This window comes from Phyllopteryx taeniolatus, chromosome 11 (assembly GCF_024500385.1).
Source record: "Phyllopteryx taeniolatus isolate TA_2022b chromosome 11, UOR_Ptae_1.2, whole genome shotgun sequence".
Taxonomy (NCBI): Eukaryota; Metazoa; Chordata; class Actinopteri; order Syngnathiformes; family Syngnathidae; genus Phyllopteryx; species Phyllopteryx taeniolatus.
Window position 1 is genome coordinate 25,793,138 of NC_084512.1, and position 18,766 is coordinate 25,811,903.

General features: G+C 42.7%; 1 protein-coding gene across 7 annotated transcripts in view; it reads right to left on the minus strand.

Moving 5' to 3' along the window:
• ehbp1 (EH domain binding protein 1) overlaps window positions 1-18,766 on the minus strand; it is a 131,418-nt gene that overhangs the window by 71,052 nt on the left and 41,600 nt on the right. For all 7 annotated transcript variants that reach the window (XM_061789325.1, XM_061789324.1, XM_061789326.1 and 4 more), the window contains one exon: window positions 17,808-18,042. In XM_061789325.1, coding sequence (XP_061645309.1) covers window positions 17,808-18,042 — 235 coding nt within the window. The remainder of the gene's footprint in view (window positions 1-17,807; window positions 18,043-18,766) is intronic.

Sequence of the window (18,766 nt, forward strand, 5' to 3'; positions counted from 1 at the left end):
ATGTGTGTGTCTCTCGCTGTGTGTGTGTGTGTGTAGCAGTCTTCCTCCGGGCCTTCCCCCTGTCCCGCTCTTTCAAGTGACGGTGAAAAAGTAGCCATCTAATTGGAGCACTCTAATTACCTGGGATTAGACACCAGGTGCTATTAAAGCAATTAGACACGCAGGCGCAGACCCCTGCGCCCTTGCCGGCAGAAAGCACACACTTACATAAACACACCGGCTGGTGGGAAAACAACCACAGGGGGGGGGAGACAGCAGTAGCCAGCGGGACAGGCTCACTTACCAAATTAACATAAATAGCAAAAAAAGGTTTTATCCCTCCTTCACGCTCTCATTAGTTGGCTTGTCTAAGAAATACGAATTTTGGTTTATCGAGGTACTTTTTGCATCTTTTGTGTCGTTTGCCCGTGCTGCACGGATCTAAAACCAAGCTGACGTGTATTTAAATTGGCGTATGCTTGATGAATTGGCAACTCATATGTCATTGGTTGGCTCGTCTCACAAAATGAAGAATTTCACTTTTGAGTGCAACGTTTTACACCTTTTGAGTAGTTCGCACTTGCTGCACTGCTATAAGCCCGTACTGGTGTGAATTTCTTTTGTCGGATGTTTGATCAATGAAGTCATTTGTAGCGTCGCAACACAATTCCCAACGGTTGCCTTGTCTATTTCCACCTTTTGAGTCCTCTGCACTTGCCACACGGCTGCAAGAACACGCTGATGTGCAGTGAGTTTGTCGAATGCTTCGTGAATTAGGATATTCGCTTCTTCGCAACCTCGTTCTCACTGGTTGAATTGTATATTAAATATGTATTCAAGTTTCAAGAGCTACTTTTCCCACCTTTGGACTAGTTTGCTCTCGCTGTACGGCTGTGAGACCACGCTGATGTGTCATGTTGATAGTTTGTTGTATGTTTTATGAATGAAGTAATCGCAACCCAGTTTTCATAGGTTGGCTTGCCAAAAAACAAGAATTACTGGTTACAAAGACACATTTTTTGCGCCTTCTGAGTGGGTTGCCCTTGCTGCACGGCTGTGCGACTGGATCTCTGCGTAAAAGGGCTGGCGACACTGATGTGATTCTCTCAAAGGGGAATTTCGGATGGTTCCGTTACACTTGGCGATGATAAGTGTTTAGAAATGCATCACATATTGTAATAGCGTATCTTCTTTGACAGGAGCAGGCTGCATTGCATTAGGGGTGCACGAGGAGTCAAAATGCATGTTGACTTACAGTTTGCCTGAAGGAAAGTGTCCGCAACTGCACGTGTGTGACTTTCATCCGTGTGTGTGTATCTTACTGAAACACACACACACACACACACACACACACACAAAACCACAGCCATGTAGCTAGCTGAGCTGCAGGATAGGATTAGCGGCGAACATTGCCTCGGCCCGCAAACATTCCGCATTAAAAAGGGGAAAAAAAAAAAAAAGCTTCATTACTATCAGCGCCACATAACCTCCCCTCTGCCGCTATTACACACCAGACCAATAGGCTGGGCGGGAAAATACAAGGTGGCTGACAAGAGAATCCATTATTCCCCGCGCCGCCGTGTCAACAACATACACCAAATGGGGCAAAGAGGGAAGAAAATGGAGGACGAGAGAGAAGGGCAGTGGGGCGAGTGGGGGGGGGGGGGGGTTAAGCTCTCGACAATACCCAAACGACAAGATAGGGGGAAATCTGGGAATGCTGCTTCCTGCTCAAGAAGATAGGAATTTTTGCAAAGACTTCAGCTCAGCAAGCATCGAAGGAAATGGAATGAAATTTCATTGGCTTTTTGTGTTGGGGGGGCGGGGGGCTCAACTGTCACTTCTAACCACCTATGTCGTAATGTAAGACCACAGCTTCGTTAAAATCGAGGAAGGGACGATTTGACTTCTTCATTTGCTTTTTTATGGCGACAGATACATCTCTAATGTTGCTTTAAACAAACCCCTGTCAATTAAGACCTTAATGAGCTTTGAAAGAAGGGTAGGTTTGACTTTTTCTTTGCCTTTTTGTGGCCAAAAAAAAAAAAAAAAAAAGAGGCCTCTGTTGCTTCGAACTGCACATTACATCTCACAAGAGCAAGAAAGGATGCTCAACCTCATACAACTTCATTGCGGTGATCTTAGAAAGAATGAATTCTGGGTGCGCGTTTGACTTTTTCTGCCGAAATACAGACTGTTTGAACTGACGTCAACGCCTCACGATATTGACGAGCGTCAAAGGGACCATTTTACATTTTTCCTGCTTTTTGAGGCGAGACGTCAGCATGCTGCGTCGGCAAATCTCACAAGACCTTGATGCAAGGATGAATTGACTTGAGCGTTTCGCTGGTTTCATCACATATTTTTCCAACCGCATGATGACAGTGAATACTGCAGGATGTACAATTGCAAATAGAAACAAAGTCGCTTGACAATGTGTACAGTGACAAGAAGTGTTTAAACTGTCCAAGCTCAAGTGGTGGCTTTGGGGCTTTAACGCAGGAATGTAAACTCAACTGGCCTCAGCTCAATGACATAAGAACGCCAATGTGACGGCGGTGAGAAGAGACGAGACGCTCCCACCACAGCCACGTGTCTTTCCAATCTCGCTTGATTGAACGCGGCGGCATCAAGAGTGTGTCAGATTTGAGGTGTTGAATCTGTGAGTCTTTAAAACTTGTAATCCGCTCAAAAGGGAGCCTAGGGCGACGCAAGACACGCACATTACCCAGCACGCGCACATAGGAATTTGCTCGAGATGACAACGCAGGTACTGTATTTGCAAGTACTGTCCATCTAATATCCGTCCAAAAGACATTGGGCAAACACACAATACCAAAGCAATCGATGACTAATTATCAAGTATAGCGTGGTAATGTAAGGCATTTATTTACTGGTTTCTGTTTAAGCGCCACATTATGGCAAGGTCTGACTGAACCAGTGCTGGCTAGCTTTTCAGCTGATGCATCATTGGGAAACAGATGTCAATCATTACAGTAGCAGTGCTGATTGGCTGTGAGGTCACTCAGCATGTCTGGCTTGTTTTTTCATTGATTTATTTCGGGACTGAATTACAAAGTGTAAGATCATATGGTTTTAGTACATCTCCTGGCATAAGGCCATTTCAAGCAAATGGCTTAATCTGCAAATCTTTAAAATGTAAATTCGTCAGTCACTTTCTAAAAATATGTCCTTAAAAAAAAAACATTTACCAGATACACTGAGTAACATGATAGCCAATCCGCAGTGCTGCTATAATGACTGACATCTCTTTTGTTCAATGGCGCGGCAATAGTCGCTGAAAAGATTTCAAATTCTTCAGCTCTTTTACGTAGACTGTAATGCAGAAGTAGTGTAACGCATTACAATTAAGAAACAGTAATATTGTATTGTAACCACATACAGTGGTACCCCACGTTTTGTTTTTAGTTTCAAGCCATTGCTTGGTAAAGTTTTTCTTGTTTTGTGTGGCGAGACAAATTTTAAGTTATGAGCGGGCTTCCAATATGCCGATTCACTTTTAGCCATTTACTGAATGGGGAAAAAGAGTCAAACACACAAATCCAAAATGAGAACACTCGCAAGGAGCTGCTGTAGGCCACAACTCAGACTCACACGCTCACACGCAGACAAACCTGCCAAGCCGATTCCAATTAGTCATTAGGCTACGACCCTTAAAAGAACACATCCGATGGAGGGAACAAATTAACGGCATTTCAATTAATGAGGAAAACTGATTTCATATAGGAGTAAATTGAGTTACGAGCTTGCTCATGGAAGGAATGGAACTCATAAGTCAAGGTAACACTGCAAGTTACATCTTGGAAGCAACCCCTTCATCCAACATGTTCAAACACACACTTGAGAGGCATAGTCATTCAAGTCGACAAGATGGCCGCACTTCAGTGGTCTGTCCAGCAATTTGATTGGCTGCACTCCAACCACCGACATGCTCCATTAGTTAATAGTACACTCTGTCTAAACGCTGCGTTTGTCTAATCGGGACTCGGTCTGCTCCTGACGTCTTCTCATAAGAATACAAAGCCAGTAAAAAAAAAAAAAAAAAAAGAGGGATCGCCACGCATCATCTTACATCACACCTCCCATTTGTAACGACAGAGTCCAATGAAAAGTTCAATTATGTAAATGGAGATGTGGAGTGGATGGAACAATAGCAGTGCTGGAACAGGAGAGGAGAGGAGAGAGAATGTAGCGTGAAAAATAACACACATCAACATACAAAAGGTAATATCGTGTGACACTTGGAATGGCGGTGAGGAAGGGGGGGGGGTTAGAGAAGGTGTAACCCGTTCTATCCATTATTAAAACCAATAAAACATAAAAGAGAATGAATGCAAAGAAAGAAACTGGTTTTATAAAGTGTAATGACTGTACATACTATAGAATCTGCATGTGGGCTCTTTGTGAGTTTTCATTTCGTATTTCTGTGTTAGTTGCATCGGCGAATGTCACTCTCCTTTTTATTCAATTCACTCGAGCGGTGGCATATCTGAAACTCACTCGTAATTAAAACATTTGCAAACACGATGGGAATGTTTCATAATATCATTAACTGCATTGTTAATGAGACTTGACAGCATTTTCTATAAATGAAATTGTCAGAGCAGCACCTCCCAGGTTCAGCGGGGGAATGCAAGTAATTTTCTAATGGAGATGATTGAATTTCATTTGAAAAACATAACTATCTTAATGAACAAAATGTAACAAAATTGTTGTTCATTTGATTTGATTTTAAACAATCTGGAAAAAGCATCCAAAGCTCTTCTCCCACATCCTCAAAGAAGCTTTCGAAGAAGGAAGAGGGATCTCTCATAAATCTATACAGAGCCATTAATCTCCTTTAACGGACGTCTTCAACAAACAAATTAAGACGTGCGAAGGATTCACAGATCGGCTGTGGCGATAAGAATGACGTTTATCAATTAATCTGAGCACAGGCGGGCAAAACTCATTAAGGAGACCACTTTTGGAATTACATTGCACAGGTAAAGAAGCTCTAAAGTGTGTGTGTGTGCGTGTAACCCCTCAACAACCACGCACGCACACACACACACACACACACACACACACACACACGCGGGCGCACAAAGCGACCATTGTCCGGTGCGGAGTGGGCTTCACAACGATGAGTGAGTCCGATAGTGAGGCCAATTATAATGAACATAATTACAAAGTCACCTCTTTGACTACTGATCAGAATACACACACACACACACACACACACACACACACATTATAACACACAAGGCATGAGGAGAAACATCACCACACATTTACCACAATGCTGCTGTAAATGCTAAATATTGTTGATAAACTAAACATTTTTCTAAATTAAATGTAAAGAGCAAATTTTTGACCTAACAGTTGTACTAGATTGTGCTACGCGTCAAGAGTTATAGGAACACTAATACAAATCAATCATGTGATAAATACAGTATAACCAAAGAGGGACATCAAACATTTGATACTAGATGAAAAATAATGTAGAATCTGTCTGTGGATTGTGCATCTCAATCTTTCAATTTTAACTCTTATTATACTATTAATTTCACTTGATCGTGTGTATCTATGTGACTAAACTGCTCACATTGTACGTCTAATCTTTTGGACGTCGGCTGACAGATCTAATCAATCAGTCCGTGAACTTGAAATGCTAACGCTAAAAACAAGCGTCTCTTTGCATGGGTCTTGATCAACCATGACTAACCTTAAAGCCTTCGTTTTGGAAAATAGAATTGCCAAAAAAAATGATGGATCTGCAGGCACCCCTGGCTGACAGATTACTACCAAAATTTCTGACACAGCAAGAAAAATCCTATTACAATCACACAACCTGCCATGGGCAACCAGCCATTACTTGTTTCAAATACATTTTGCGATTTACGCAAGTGATCCAAACCAGGGCTTAATTTGCATATTTGTTTGGCCCAGATTTCAATATCCAGCCCATCCTTTGATGATTTTTCTTATTTACGCAGCAATACTTTTTCCCCCCGTAGAGTAAATGAACTTGCACGAGAAGGTTCAAATGGAAATCAAAAGGGGTGACGGCCCTAAAAGACACCAGTCAGTACTTCCTGTGGCAGTGTCTGAATATCAGACCTGACAAAAGAAGGCCTTTTTTATTATTCTAAAGAGGCAATTAGAGAGCCTTATCATTCCTCTGTTCTTCACACGCAAGAGCAGACATTTAAGTAAGATGGAGCATAATTCATGAGGTACTTCTAAGGTTCCTTTCAAATGTTGCTTTGCGTTAATTGAATTAAAAATGTGGCGGGTGAGGGGAGGGGAGGGGAGGGGGGGGTAATGTCAAGGATGTCGTGTGTAGAGGGTGGCACGTTTAGGAAAAGTCAGTATGAACACACCACAAGATAATCTCTCAGGAAAATCTTTTAAAGACATGAGACAATCGAGCCCAACACCACAAGATAATGGGCTCAGGATCATCTTTTCGAGACGTGACAATCAGGCTTTGGCTGACTTTGTTCCCAAGGGAGGGAAAATGCCTAAATTTGGCCAGATTGTTGGTGTGTTCGCAAGTACCCCACTTTAAGACTCCTCCGCACCACAGGATCATCACTGGTGGACACCTTTTTATGATTTGCAGTCCTAAATCTAGTTTAAAGTTTGGGTTTTTTTAAATGCTCAGGAGAGAATATGACTCTTAACTCACCCCACACCACAGGATGATCATATGCATGATAATCTTTTAAAGACATCTGGCAATATTTGGCTCGCTTGTCGGTATGTGCGTACCTCGCTATAGGATTTGCGGTCATACATACAGTAATGTTTAACAACAAGAAAAATCCCTCTTCACCCACGCCACACCACAAGATAAAAATGCAGGAATCTCTTCGAGACATCCGAAAGTTAGACTTTGATTTAAAGCAAAAGAAAATGATCAAATTTGGCCGGATTATTGGTATGTGTAGCCTGCTTCAGACGTTAAAAATGTGGGCACCTTGCTTGACTGGGAGTCACCGTACAAAGGAAAAGGGGTGCAGGGAAGGGTGGTCCCGGACCTTTTGGGGGTCTGAAGAGTTTTTGAGACTTTTATCTCCCCGCCTTTTTAAAGATAGGGGGTCCTGGGCGGGCTTACACCCACACACCTGCAGGACTAGGCCGAGTTAAACCCAGATTAAGATAATGTTACCCCTTCTCCGTGTCATTCAAACCCTGCTGGACGGAGCGACGCAGGTTTGCTTCATTCTCAAACACACACAAAGGACTTTGTGGCCATCCTCATAAGCCCTATTAGCCTGCTACAGAGCCTCTCATAGCAGACATCAATCATGGAGGGATTAGTAAATTCCCTCTTTAAATGAGTGGCACGGGAAACTTCCCTTCAAGACCAAAGCAAGTCGCTCTCTCTGGCTGGCTCACTCACTCCCTAGCGGAGATTACACAGCGATTTGTTTTCATTTGGTTCCATCTTCATCGTTTTCTCTGTACGCCAGTCCTGCTTGCATCTTGTGAGGTAATCCCTGGCAGATAAAACTAAAGAGGACTTACCCCAGGCAGATTACAAGAGGCGCTTTGCGGAAGGCCCTATTTTTATTTTCTATTTTTTTATACAGCAGTCGACGCGGGTATTGAGAGTGAGCTCTTGCGCAGTGCTTAACTTGTGAACCCGACGTGCACCCAGCAAAGGAGAAAGAGGCGGCCGGGGAAAAAAAAAAATGATAGCTGCATTACAGTAACTGGACGGGAAAAAAAAAGTGTCACAACACACACAGACACACATACGTTTAGCAATTTTTCTGAGCGCAGGCGGGCAAAACTCATTAAGGAGGCCACTTTTGGAATTACATTGCACAGGTAAATAAGCTCTAAAGTGTGTATGTAACCCCTCAACACACACACACACACACACACACAAGAATCTAGCAGCCTTTCAAGGCAAGCATGTATAAAATTGAGTAGCGATCGGAGCTTGAAAAGCCATCAAAAAAGTTTATTTTCTATTTAGGGAATTACAATGGCTTAATCGTATTGATGCGTGGGGCCTTACTAAAGCTTACGTTCACAAACTTCTTAAAGTCGCTAGCTCCACATTCAAGCAACTTAGTCAACTGTACTTTTTGCACAACTTACCCGAACGTCAAAATTTACAACAGGTGGTTGATCCTTGAACACTTCCTGTGACATTTCCACTTTCTCTGCTGCAACCTGCTGTTGACACTCTGTGATACTCAAAGCTCAGGGGCCACTTGCTGTTTAAAGCCTCGTAATGGCGAGGTACTGTTGTTGATCAGTTGGTCGGTGTTGTCCTCTTGGTCAAAATGTGCACAACATGATGAAGAGGACTGTTTAAATAGCAAATCTAAGTCAACCAGGAAATGTATTAGTCCATCTATGGATCAAACACCTGTTGTGAATTTTGCCATTCAGCTCCTTGTTAGTGAACAGCAAGTTGTGCAAAAGTACTGAACAGTTGAACGTGCACTCAAAAGTTACTAGAGCGTAAAAGTGAAATACTCCCACAAGTAAGTATAAAGCAGTCTAAAGAAGGACCTACGCAACATTGTGGAGCGATCACCAATGTCAACCTTGACTGAGAGATTCAAATGCTTTGATGCTTCTGTTTGGGTTAGCAACTGAGTTCAAATCTGAAGTTAAGTCTTTAAGGTCTCTATGTGAACAATAGAATCGCTGACCTAGCCCTTTTGTGTCTATTGGAGGGAGGAGTTTATTTGTCTTAACGTGTGGATAACTTAAAAGAATCCAAATCCTGAAGCTCTCCAGAACATAAACATGGACCCACATAACATTGTGAAGCAACCATGTCAGATTCGAACAGAAGTAAAATGTGGTAGGTCTGAGAGAGTGTGTACCTGCTTCGGTAGGTGCTGCTGTTTTGGTTGGCAACTGTGCTCAACTAGACTCAGCAGTGAACACTTTAATATCTGTGTGTGAACAATAGAGGCTATGAACTAAGATAATAACATCTATCACCTGTTTTGCATCTATTCGAGGGAGGTGTTTATTTGTCTAAGGTGAAATAACCAAGGAAGACTGAGCAGAAACCAATTGCTAACCACTTAACACTCACTGAGATACACTGTACACATTTTTTCTTGACGCCGCCTATCTGAGGGAGGCTTTTAATTCATCTTAAGTGGATTACACACAGGGAGCCTAATTGAGGTATGGTGTCAATTAGCGAGACGGCCACTATTTGAGAGAATAATTTATATTAACGTGACTGACAACAGTTGAGTGGCCAGTATTGTCCGGCGGGCCTTGAGCCTGACGCGTTGACAGCGCTGCCCTCCGGCATGGAAGGACACACAGGAAGCTCAGTGATCGGACCCCGGGAAGAACCCTCCTCTCCCACAAGATCCTATGTCAGACCACTCAGGGGCTGCAAATAAGCGCTGATGGGGAGGGGTCCGCATAGGTAGAGGGCAGACATTGAGAGGCCTTTACTCCAGTTGAGGATTATTCTGCTAAAATTACACAGCTTATGGGTGAAAAAAGGCCCGGAGCAGAGTCAAGGAGGCTACTTTGATTAGCTGCTTTACATTTCAGTTAGCTTTAGCTGTTAACATGATGATACTTGTAATATGTGTAGTTTATTTGGTGTTATGCAGGCACATATTGGAAGGAGAAACTTTAACCATGGTAGCACACCAGACCACTGGAGCCGCTGCCGTTTCAGTCTGGCCATAGACGTCCGCTAGACAGAGTTTGAGCTGCGCTGTGTTTGTTTACGGAGTAGACGTGCAGCTAGTACGCGAGGCAGTTACACTTCCTGTGCCTTACCTCATGTGATCTGTGAAGGAACTCACGATCATGTCTATGTTCAAGGAACAGGTTTGCATAATGAATATTCAAAAATATATATATAACGAAGACAAAAAAATTATAATTGTGTGGTCATTTTCCAGGACTGTTCGTTTGTTGTTTCTGTAGTTTCTCGACTTGTCGAGATAACTGCTGTCCCATTGATATTAAAATGATGATGAATAATGAAATATTGTACAGAGTAGAACACTGGTAGTAAAGTGGCTAGTGAAGTCAGTGAAATTAGCATTTACATTTCAGTCTTTCCATTTGTTCGTTCATCCGCTAGCTTGTCAACATGCTAAGTAAATTGCTGGATAGGTATTTTTCTACCAATATAAAAAAATAAATATACTAAAACATGAACAACAACATTGATGATTGAGTAGTCATTTTCCAGGAATGTACCGTCTTTTGTACCGTCAATAATGAAATAATAAAACCGATTACAACTACTGGGATAAAAATGGCTGGTGAAATTGGCGGAATTACCCCTGCTGCATTTCTGATTAAACATTCATTTGTTCATTCACTAGTTCATCTAGTTGTTAAGATAATTGCTGAAATAGATTTCTAAAAGTTTGCACCATGAATATTAAAAAATATAAAATCGGGGGGGGGGAAAAAAACATCGAAAAAAATGTGTCTTTTCCCAGGAGATTTGTTCAAATGGCGTAATTAATACTGTCATAATAATATCAGACTGAAGGGCAAGCAGAACTTATCAGAATAGCCGGAATAACTTAATATAATTCTAAAAAGATCTTAACGAGGGCAGAGACAGCAAGACGAGCGACGGCTGTCCTTGTCTCCCGGGCTCCCCCTTTGTCCCCAGCAAACAGCTCTCATTCGTTGCGGCCACTTTGGCGAAGCGCGGCGGTCCTCACTCGCCGCTTGGCCCTGCGAAAGCTAATTAAGAAATATCGCAGCCTTGCGCGAACTCAATTAAATCATGTTAATTTATTCTAATTTCAATTTGGAGGTAGCGGGAAATCGAAAGGAGGGGCCGTGAAGAGAGCTCCGGCCTCTGCCTCAGTCACACCCCCGTCCATCGCGGCACAGGAGCAAAAAGCATTTAATTTCAACCCTTTGATTAACATAAGTAATCACATAAGCCCTTCAACTGTAGACCACCATCAAATACTATATCAAAGACGGCGAAAAGGAATGTCAAATAGGGAGGGTAAGCGTTAAGATTTACGTATTTTGTGGGGGTCCTGGAATAGGCGCCATCAGAACCTGAAGTTTAGAAGTTGGGGAGGGAAAATATAGCCCGAGACAACAGTTTCACCCACCACCACAAACTTAGGTGGACATGTCTATTTTTACAAGACACACAAAAAAGCCTCACAAACCCATGCTTGAAAATGAAGAGGAAGTCATCTATGTTGCTCCAAAAAGGACATTTCCAGCGAATTACAAGGCTCCTACGTCAACGATCACTTCTACGAGATAATTCAACCAAAAGGAGCCCATGTCCGAAGCACGGATACGAGACAGACGGGCGACGCTAGCTTGCAAAGAATTTTAGCGTGAGTGTGGTGGCCAAGTTCAATAAATCGCCATTAAAAAGGATACTTGGAATCATTTTTCATTGAATTCTTTTCAAAACTAGCCATTAAATGAGATGTAAGATGATGAGGCAAATCTTAGAATTCCCACACAGAACATATTATGTAAAAGAAGTGGAACTGCCTTCACACTCTAGTCAGACATCTTGTCCGTAAACAAACACAGTGCAGCTCAACTTCTGGCTCGCGGACGTCGTCATTGCTAGCAATTTGACCGATCGGAAAAGTTGTTAACTCATTCGCATATGCAATTTTCCCACGACATTTAAACAGCCTCTCCCAGGCTGTTCACATAGAGCTAAATGTGTCAGGTGTGTTTGGTGTAGTTTCACCAAATGAGTCCCCTGAGGGCAACCATGACTACGATGTGGCCCATGGAGAAAACAAGCTCGACATCTCTGTACTAGAGTGACTCCAACTACCTAAGACAAATTATTTGCGTTTTAACATTCTTGGCCAAAAGACATTATTCCGAAATACTTCATACGCCGAGGAACCCCTGTAAGCTATTTTCTCATTTTTCATAAACTTAAAAGTACTACTGTCACTCAATGTCAGCTACTCAAAATTGAGGAGGCTTTATTCTTGACAAGATTTGTACTTTCAATATGAAGTTGAACGTATTTTCTCCAACTTTTGGCTTGGAGATATAAGCTCCAAACTTTTTCCCTATATGAAAAAGTGGCAAATACAAATTTTGTCAAGCGGAAACGGGATGAAAATCTTAAGATCAGCGCATCTAAGTGTAGAGTGCTTTGACTACGAAATAGAGATGGAGAGGAAGAAGACGGAGGAAGAGATCACTGAAATACTGGGAAGACAGAAGAAAGGGGGGGGGGGGGGGGGGTGTTGGGGGATCAGCTCTAAGGAAAAGAGATGGACTGAATCGGACCAGACAGCGATCGCAACCCGGCCAACAGGAACTCCCAATGTACATTTGAATTAATCCCGCACGCATTTCCTTCCAACTTACAGATGTGAAACTTGACGACACTGCCTTGCACTGTCATATGTCACCTCAATTAGAACATAAAAGCGCACCCAAAATTAGGAGGTAAGCTAGATGGAAGATTTCCTACGAGCACACAGAGTTCAAAAGAAATGAACCATTGCAGCTATACAATGACTGGCATCGCGGGTGTATTCTAGTATGGCTTCTTGAGACTTTTTTTGTGCGTCTGTTTCCAAATTAAACTGGCTTCAGGACCTGCGGTGGGAAACCATCTTTGAAGAATCCATGGAATGGAACCTAAAATGGTTACTTGAAACCAAAATGTGGGTCTATTTTTTGTGGGTCTATTCATGATGGACATGCCAACCAAATGTCATGGTGTTACGTAAAATTGGCATAGGGGACTGAATTTTCAAAGGCAAGTGAAACCTTTTTGTGAGTCTATTAATGATACCTACTAAAATTCATGTTGCTAAGGCTTTGAGAAACATGAAACAAGCTTCCAAGCCCATTTTTTGGACGTTGAACCAAATTTTCAAAAGCAAAATTTGGGGCGTTTTTAAGTATGGGAAAGCCCTAAATATGGTAATTAATATTAACAAGCAATCTACAGCTCTACAATGGGTAATATGGAAAACATTGAATTGAATTGCCGCGTTGCAAATGTCAATTTCATGGCCTCAACATGAATAAAGCCCACAACTGGTGGACCACATGCTCAAGTAAATACATTGCAGGCGTTCAGTATTGTCAAATCATCACGGTAAATCCCGTCCGTATGTGTAATAGCTGTGCACAGACGAATTAGGCGCGTGCCGCATGTCTGAAGATGTGGAGATTCTTCACAAGCTGCTGTTGAAGAGGGAGCTTCCAATGCAATGACATGGAGGATAGGATTCACCTAAGATGATGTCTCATGCTCCTCATTCATGCTTGTGGAATTTTTAACAACTTTTGTACTTCATAATTAGGCCCGGTTGGAATTGTTGTATTTATTATCACAGTCACAATTCCGATAAATGAACCATTTTGGCCTCAACATTCCAGGAAATATTCTTTTCTACGCTTATGTATCCTGGTGTATGTATATATTTTAGTGGTCCCCAAAACCACATTTCCCCAAAATCTCAATTGATAACCTAGAAAGTTTGGAAAAAATGTATCCCCCAATATGGAATTGGGTGGACATGTCAATCATAACATGACACATGAAAGTCTCGAGAATCCATGCCTGGAACTGAATAGGAAGTAGGCAAATGGCAACAAGGAGTTGGCCATTTTGTTTTGAGGAGGCCATTTTCCTGGGACTGACAAACTCCTAAAAGAAAATTTGCTTAATATAAATGCAAACAGTGATGGCTGTAAAAAAACACAACAACCAAGATCTATGTCGATTCTGGTGTGTTGCAGGCAAAAATATGACACGGTCGTCATCAAACGGCGACAATATATAAAACCTGAGTGTTACACAAGAACTGCTAATCTCCTTTTGCCTCAGATATGATTTCATTCATGCAATCACACATAATACATTTCGCAGCCTCGGGGGCGAGTTGTAAATGCATCACCCCTGCCTTTCAACGAGAGAAATATATTTTTTTTTAATTCACATTGCCAGATTAGACCCGGTCGTCTTGCGGCGCGTGTTTATCTCGGCTCTGCACGCCAGATTGCCATGAGAACAGTTGGCGCAAACAAATATAAATAAATGAAAGGTGCACACCCCCAACGCTAGGTCAGCTTGCTTTGGGGGTGTGGGGGGGGGTGGAGGTGCCAACTGCCCCGTAACACTTGTATGGAAAAAGGCGTGTATATATATATATATATATACACACACACACACACACACACACACACATACATACATAGACACACATTCACATTCAGGAGCCACACATCTGCACGCCATACACGTCAGCAGTGCGATGTGTCGCCTTCGTCTCTGGCCTCTCATAGTGCGAATGTCTCCTCTTAATCCCCTCTGACTTCATACATTCAAAAAGGTCATCTCACCGCCAACACATGGCTGCGGCATGTTTGTGCGTATATAGCGAGAATAAGAAATAGAAACCCATTGACACTGGCCTGTAAGAACACTCTCTTTCTCTTCACAATCCTGACGACTCCTCTTCATCTCCTACAATGTTTTTCTTTTAAGCATTCCGTTTTTGGACAAGATTTGTACTTTAAAAGAGACTTGCATTTTTCTTAACAATTCAAAACTGTTCTCAGGTGTCTTAATTTAAGGTCTATGACATTCTTTTGACATTAAAGACAGAATGATGACCGTATTACAACATTGTGCACGGACAATGCCCGACATTACGGACGGAATGATGAGAGTATTCCAACATTGTGAATGTAAAGAGGATTCGAGCATTCCGACATTACAGACTGAATGATTGTAGAATTCCACAACCCCAATTCCAATGAAGTTGGGACCTTGTATTAAACAAACAAAAACAGAATACAATGATTTGCAAATCATGTTCAACCTATATTTAATTGAATACACTACAATTACAATATATTTAATGTTCAAACTGATAAACGTTATTGCTTTTTAGCAAATAATCATTAACTTGGAATTTTATGGCTGCAACCCGTTCCAAAAAAAGCTGGGACAGGTGGCAAAAAAGAAAGTTGAAGAATGCTCATCAAACACCTGTTTGGAACATCCCACAGGTGAACAGGCTCATTGGGAACAGGTGGGTGCCATGATTGGGTAGAAAAGGAGCTTCCCTGAATTGCTCAGTCATTCACAAGCAAAAATGAGGCGAGGTTCACCTCTTTGTGAACAATTGCGTGAGAAAATAGTCGAACAGTTTAAGGACAATGTTCCTCAACATACAATTGCAAGGAATTTAGGAATTTCATCATCTAGGGTCCATAATATCATCAAAAGTTTCAGAGAATCTGGAGAAATCACTGCATGTAAAGCGGCAAGGCCGAAAACCAACATTGAATGCCCGTGACCTTCGATCCCTCAGGTGGCACTGCATCAAAAACTGACATCAATGTGTAAAGGATATCACCACATGGGCTCAGGAACACTTCAGAAAACCAATGTCGGTAAATATAGTTCGGTGCTAAATCCGTAAGTGCAACTTGAAACTCTACTATGCAACGCAATAGCCATTTATCAACAACACCCAGAAACGCCACCGGCTTCTCTGGGCCCGAGCTCATCTAAGATGGACTGATGAAAAGTGGAAAAGTGTTCTGTGGTCCGACGAGTCCACATTTCAAATAGTTTTTGGAAATTGTGGACGTCGTGTCCTCCGGGCCAAAGAGGAAAAGAACCATCCGGACCAGCCAGCATCTGTGATGGTATGGGGCTGTGTTAGTGCCAATGGCATGGGTAACTTACACATCTGTGAAGGCACCATTAATGCTGAAAGGTACATACAGGTTTTGGAGAAACATATGCTGCCATCCAAGCAACGTCTTTTTCATGGACGCCCCTGCTTATTTCAGCAAGACAATGCCAAACCACATTCTGCACGTGTTACAACAGCGTGGCTTCGTAGTAAAAGAGTGCGGGTACTAGACTGGCCTGCTTGCGGTCCAGACCTGTCTCCCATGGAAAATGTGTGGCGCATTATGAAGCGTAAAATACGACAACGGAGTTGAACAGCTGAAGCTGTACATCGAGCAAGAATGGGAAAGAATTCTAGCTACAAAGCTTCAACAATCAGTGTCTTCAGTTCCCAAACGTTTATTGAATGTTGTTAAAAGAAAAGGTGATGTAACGCAGTGGTAAACATGACCCTGTCCCAGCTTTTTTGGAACGTGTTGCCGCCATAAAATTCTAAGTTAATGATTATTTGCTAAAAACAATCAAGTTTATCAGTTTGAACATTAAATATCCTTTCTTTGTTGTGTATTCAATTAAATATAGGTTGAACATGATTTGCATAGCATTGTATTCTGTTTTTATTTATGTTTCACACAACGTCCCAACTTCATTTGAATTGGGGTTGTAACATTGTGGACAAAATAAGGTCAGTATTGCGATATTACGGACTGAACGTGTTCCAACTTGGTTGATGGAATGATGCGAGTATTCCATTCCATTCCTTTTAACAGCGCCACCTACTGGGAACAGTAAATACCATTAAAATGGTCCACTCATTTGGCATTAACCTTACAACTCCTCTCTCTCCATCCGAGGCATCCCCACCTTCCGCCATTCTTTCCTCCAGAGGCAGGGGCATCTCTTGGCCAAGTGTGGCCCACCACAGGCCACTGGCTTCGGGTAATTAAAGTGGCTCAAACCCCCCCAACCCCCTCCACCCATGGTCACAGGCAAGTGCGGCTGGATGATAAAGGCACTGTGCCATAATTACATGGACAGCCGCTAAAACAGTCAGCTGGCCAGGTGCACGGTGGCAGTGGTGTGCTCTGCGTGCGTGCGTGTGTATAAGCAACTGTACAATCGCATGTGTGGGTGAGTGCGCGCAGGGGGTCAACACCCCCTTGTGATTGCTCTGCTGTAGTTAAGCCCTCTGTGTTTAAGCCCCCGCATAGGCCCATTCAACCACACACACGCACGCACACACACACACACACACACACACACACACACACACGCAAAGTGAACCCCCGCCTGCCCCCCAACCAATCATTCCCCACCAGTGGTCTGACTCCTGCCGTGAGTGTGTGTGACCATCAGCCATTTAATTAGAGCCAGCCGCCATTTGCCTAATTTCAATAAATAAATAAATAAACACTGGATCGGAAACCCCCCACCCCCCTCAATAAACAAACATTCAAATGAGGTTCCCTGTGCACGTGTGTGTGCTGATCTAAGGACCACTGCATGTGGACACACAAGCATACACACAATGAACTCAAGTGGATATTAGGTATTCTCATGGACTTTTATGCTCATTTCCATAACTTTCTTTGAAGTTCACATATATTATAGCAGGTGGGCACAGTCTGAAAAAAAAAATTGGCAGATAGGCCAGGTCATGAGTAGAGTGTTTAAATTAGTTGAAAGGTGTAGGTAAAATCTTAATTTGAATAACAAAATAATTACTAATAATTTTCCAGAACAAAAAGTGTTTTTCTTGAGAATATAGTACCATTTTTTTTTTTTTGCGGGGGGGGGGATAAAGGCATCTTTTCCAGAATGAAAGGTGTAATATTAGAATAGATATCCATCCATCCATTTTCTGTACCGCTTATCCTCACACGGGTCGCGGGCGTGCTGGAGGCTATCCCAGCTATCTTCGGGCGAGAGGCGGAGTACACCCTGAATTGGTCGGCATATTTTTTTTAAATTCACTTCAAATTCACAATGTGACTAAACTTTGACTATTCCTTGGAAAAATTTCTTCCCAGGATGGGGTCCCTGGACACAAACATTATTAAGAACCCCTGTTTTAATGCATACAAACTTGTCATGTGTGACAGCACTGTTATTGTACAGGTATGTAATCAAATGTCTCCATAGTTCAAGACTAGAAGACACACTGTTCACGGTTTACCTTGGGGGATGAGGAGGCAATTTCTCTCCCCATGACCGCCGCCACCGGACCGGGACCAACTGCCAAGGTTTTCTTCTCCCCGTCCGGGCCGGCTTTGGGAGCGGGCGCACCGGGGCTGAGGCCGGGGCCCGACGAGCCTGGTGGTGCGGGAGCTTTCCTCTTCTGGCTACTGCCCACGTCCGGGAGAGCGAGGCTCTGCGTGGGGCTCGTCCTGGGCTCGTAAAATGGGTTGGACCTGGTTAGCAATGACATAGAGAATGTTACGTTATTTTCTATCACGGTGATCTGAATGTTTTATATTCTTGGAGATCAATTACTTTACCCATCCCTAGTGGACATTTCTATGTGTCAATGCAAGTGTGATTTACAAAAGAATAGCAACACAGAAAAAAAAAAAACATCTCACTGGTGAGCTATTTTTAGAACAGGCCCGCGGGCTACTCGTGGTTTTTGGGGGCTACCTGGTGTCCGCAGGGACCCTGTTGGCAAACCCTACGCTACACTAACTGACAAGTGTAATTCAGCAGCTTGGTGAATAAGTGCTGCCTGCACCTGTGAAAATACAAATGTGTGTGAATACAGTAGTAGTAGTCGTAGCGCTCACCTTGTTGCAGTCCCTTAGCGTCGTACCTTCGTATGGACTTAGTAGGAGTAACAGTAGTAGTTCTAATGGTAGTAGTAGTGGTAGTCGTTGTAACAGTAGTAGCCGCTCGCCTTGCCACAACCACCTAGTTTTGCCCCCAGTCGCCACTATAATAAAAGCTGCACATTGGCCATGTAGTGGCGGGAGGAGGGTGAGAAGTGGCTCATTTGCATGAGACAGATCCACCCCCTAAAAACAGGCTAATTTCAGAAAATTGTTTATCCTTTGCGTATTATGACAAAATACTGTCACAAACATGCTTTTATTTAGTAGAGGTTTTTAAGGTGGTTTGATTTGAGTTGTTGGATTAAACAAA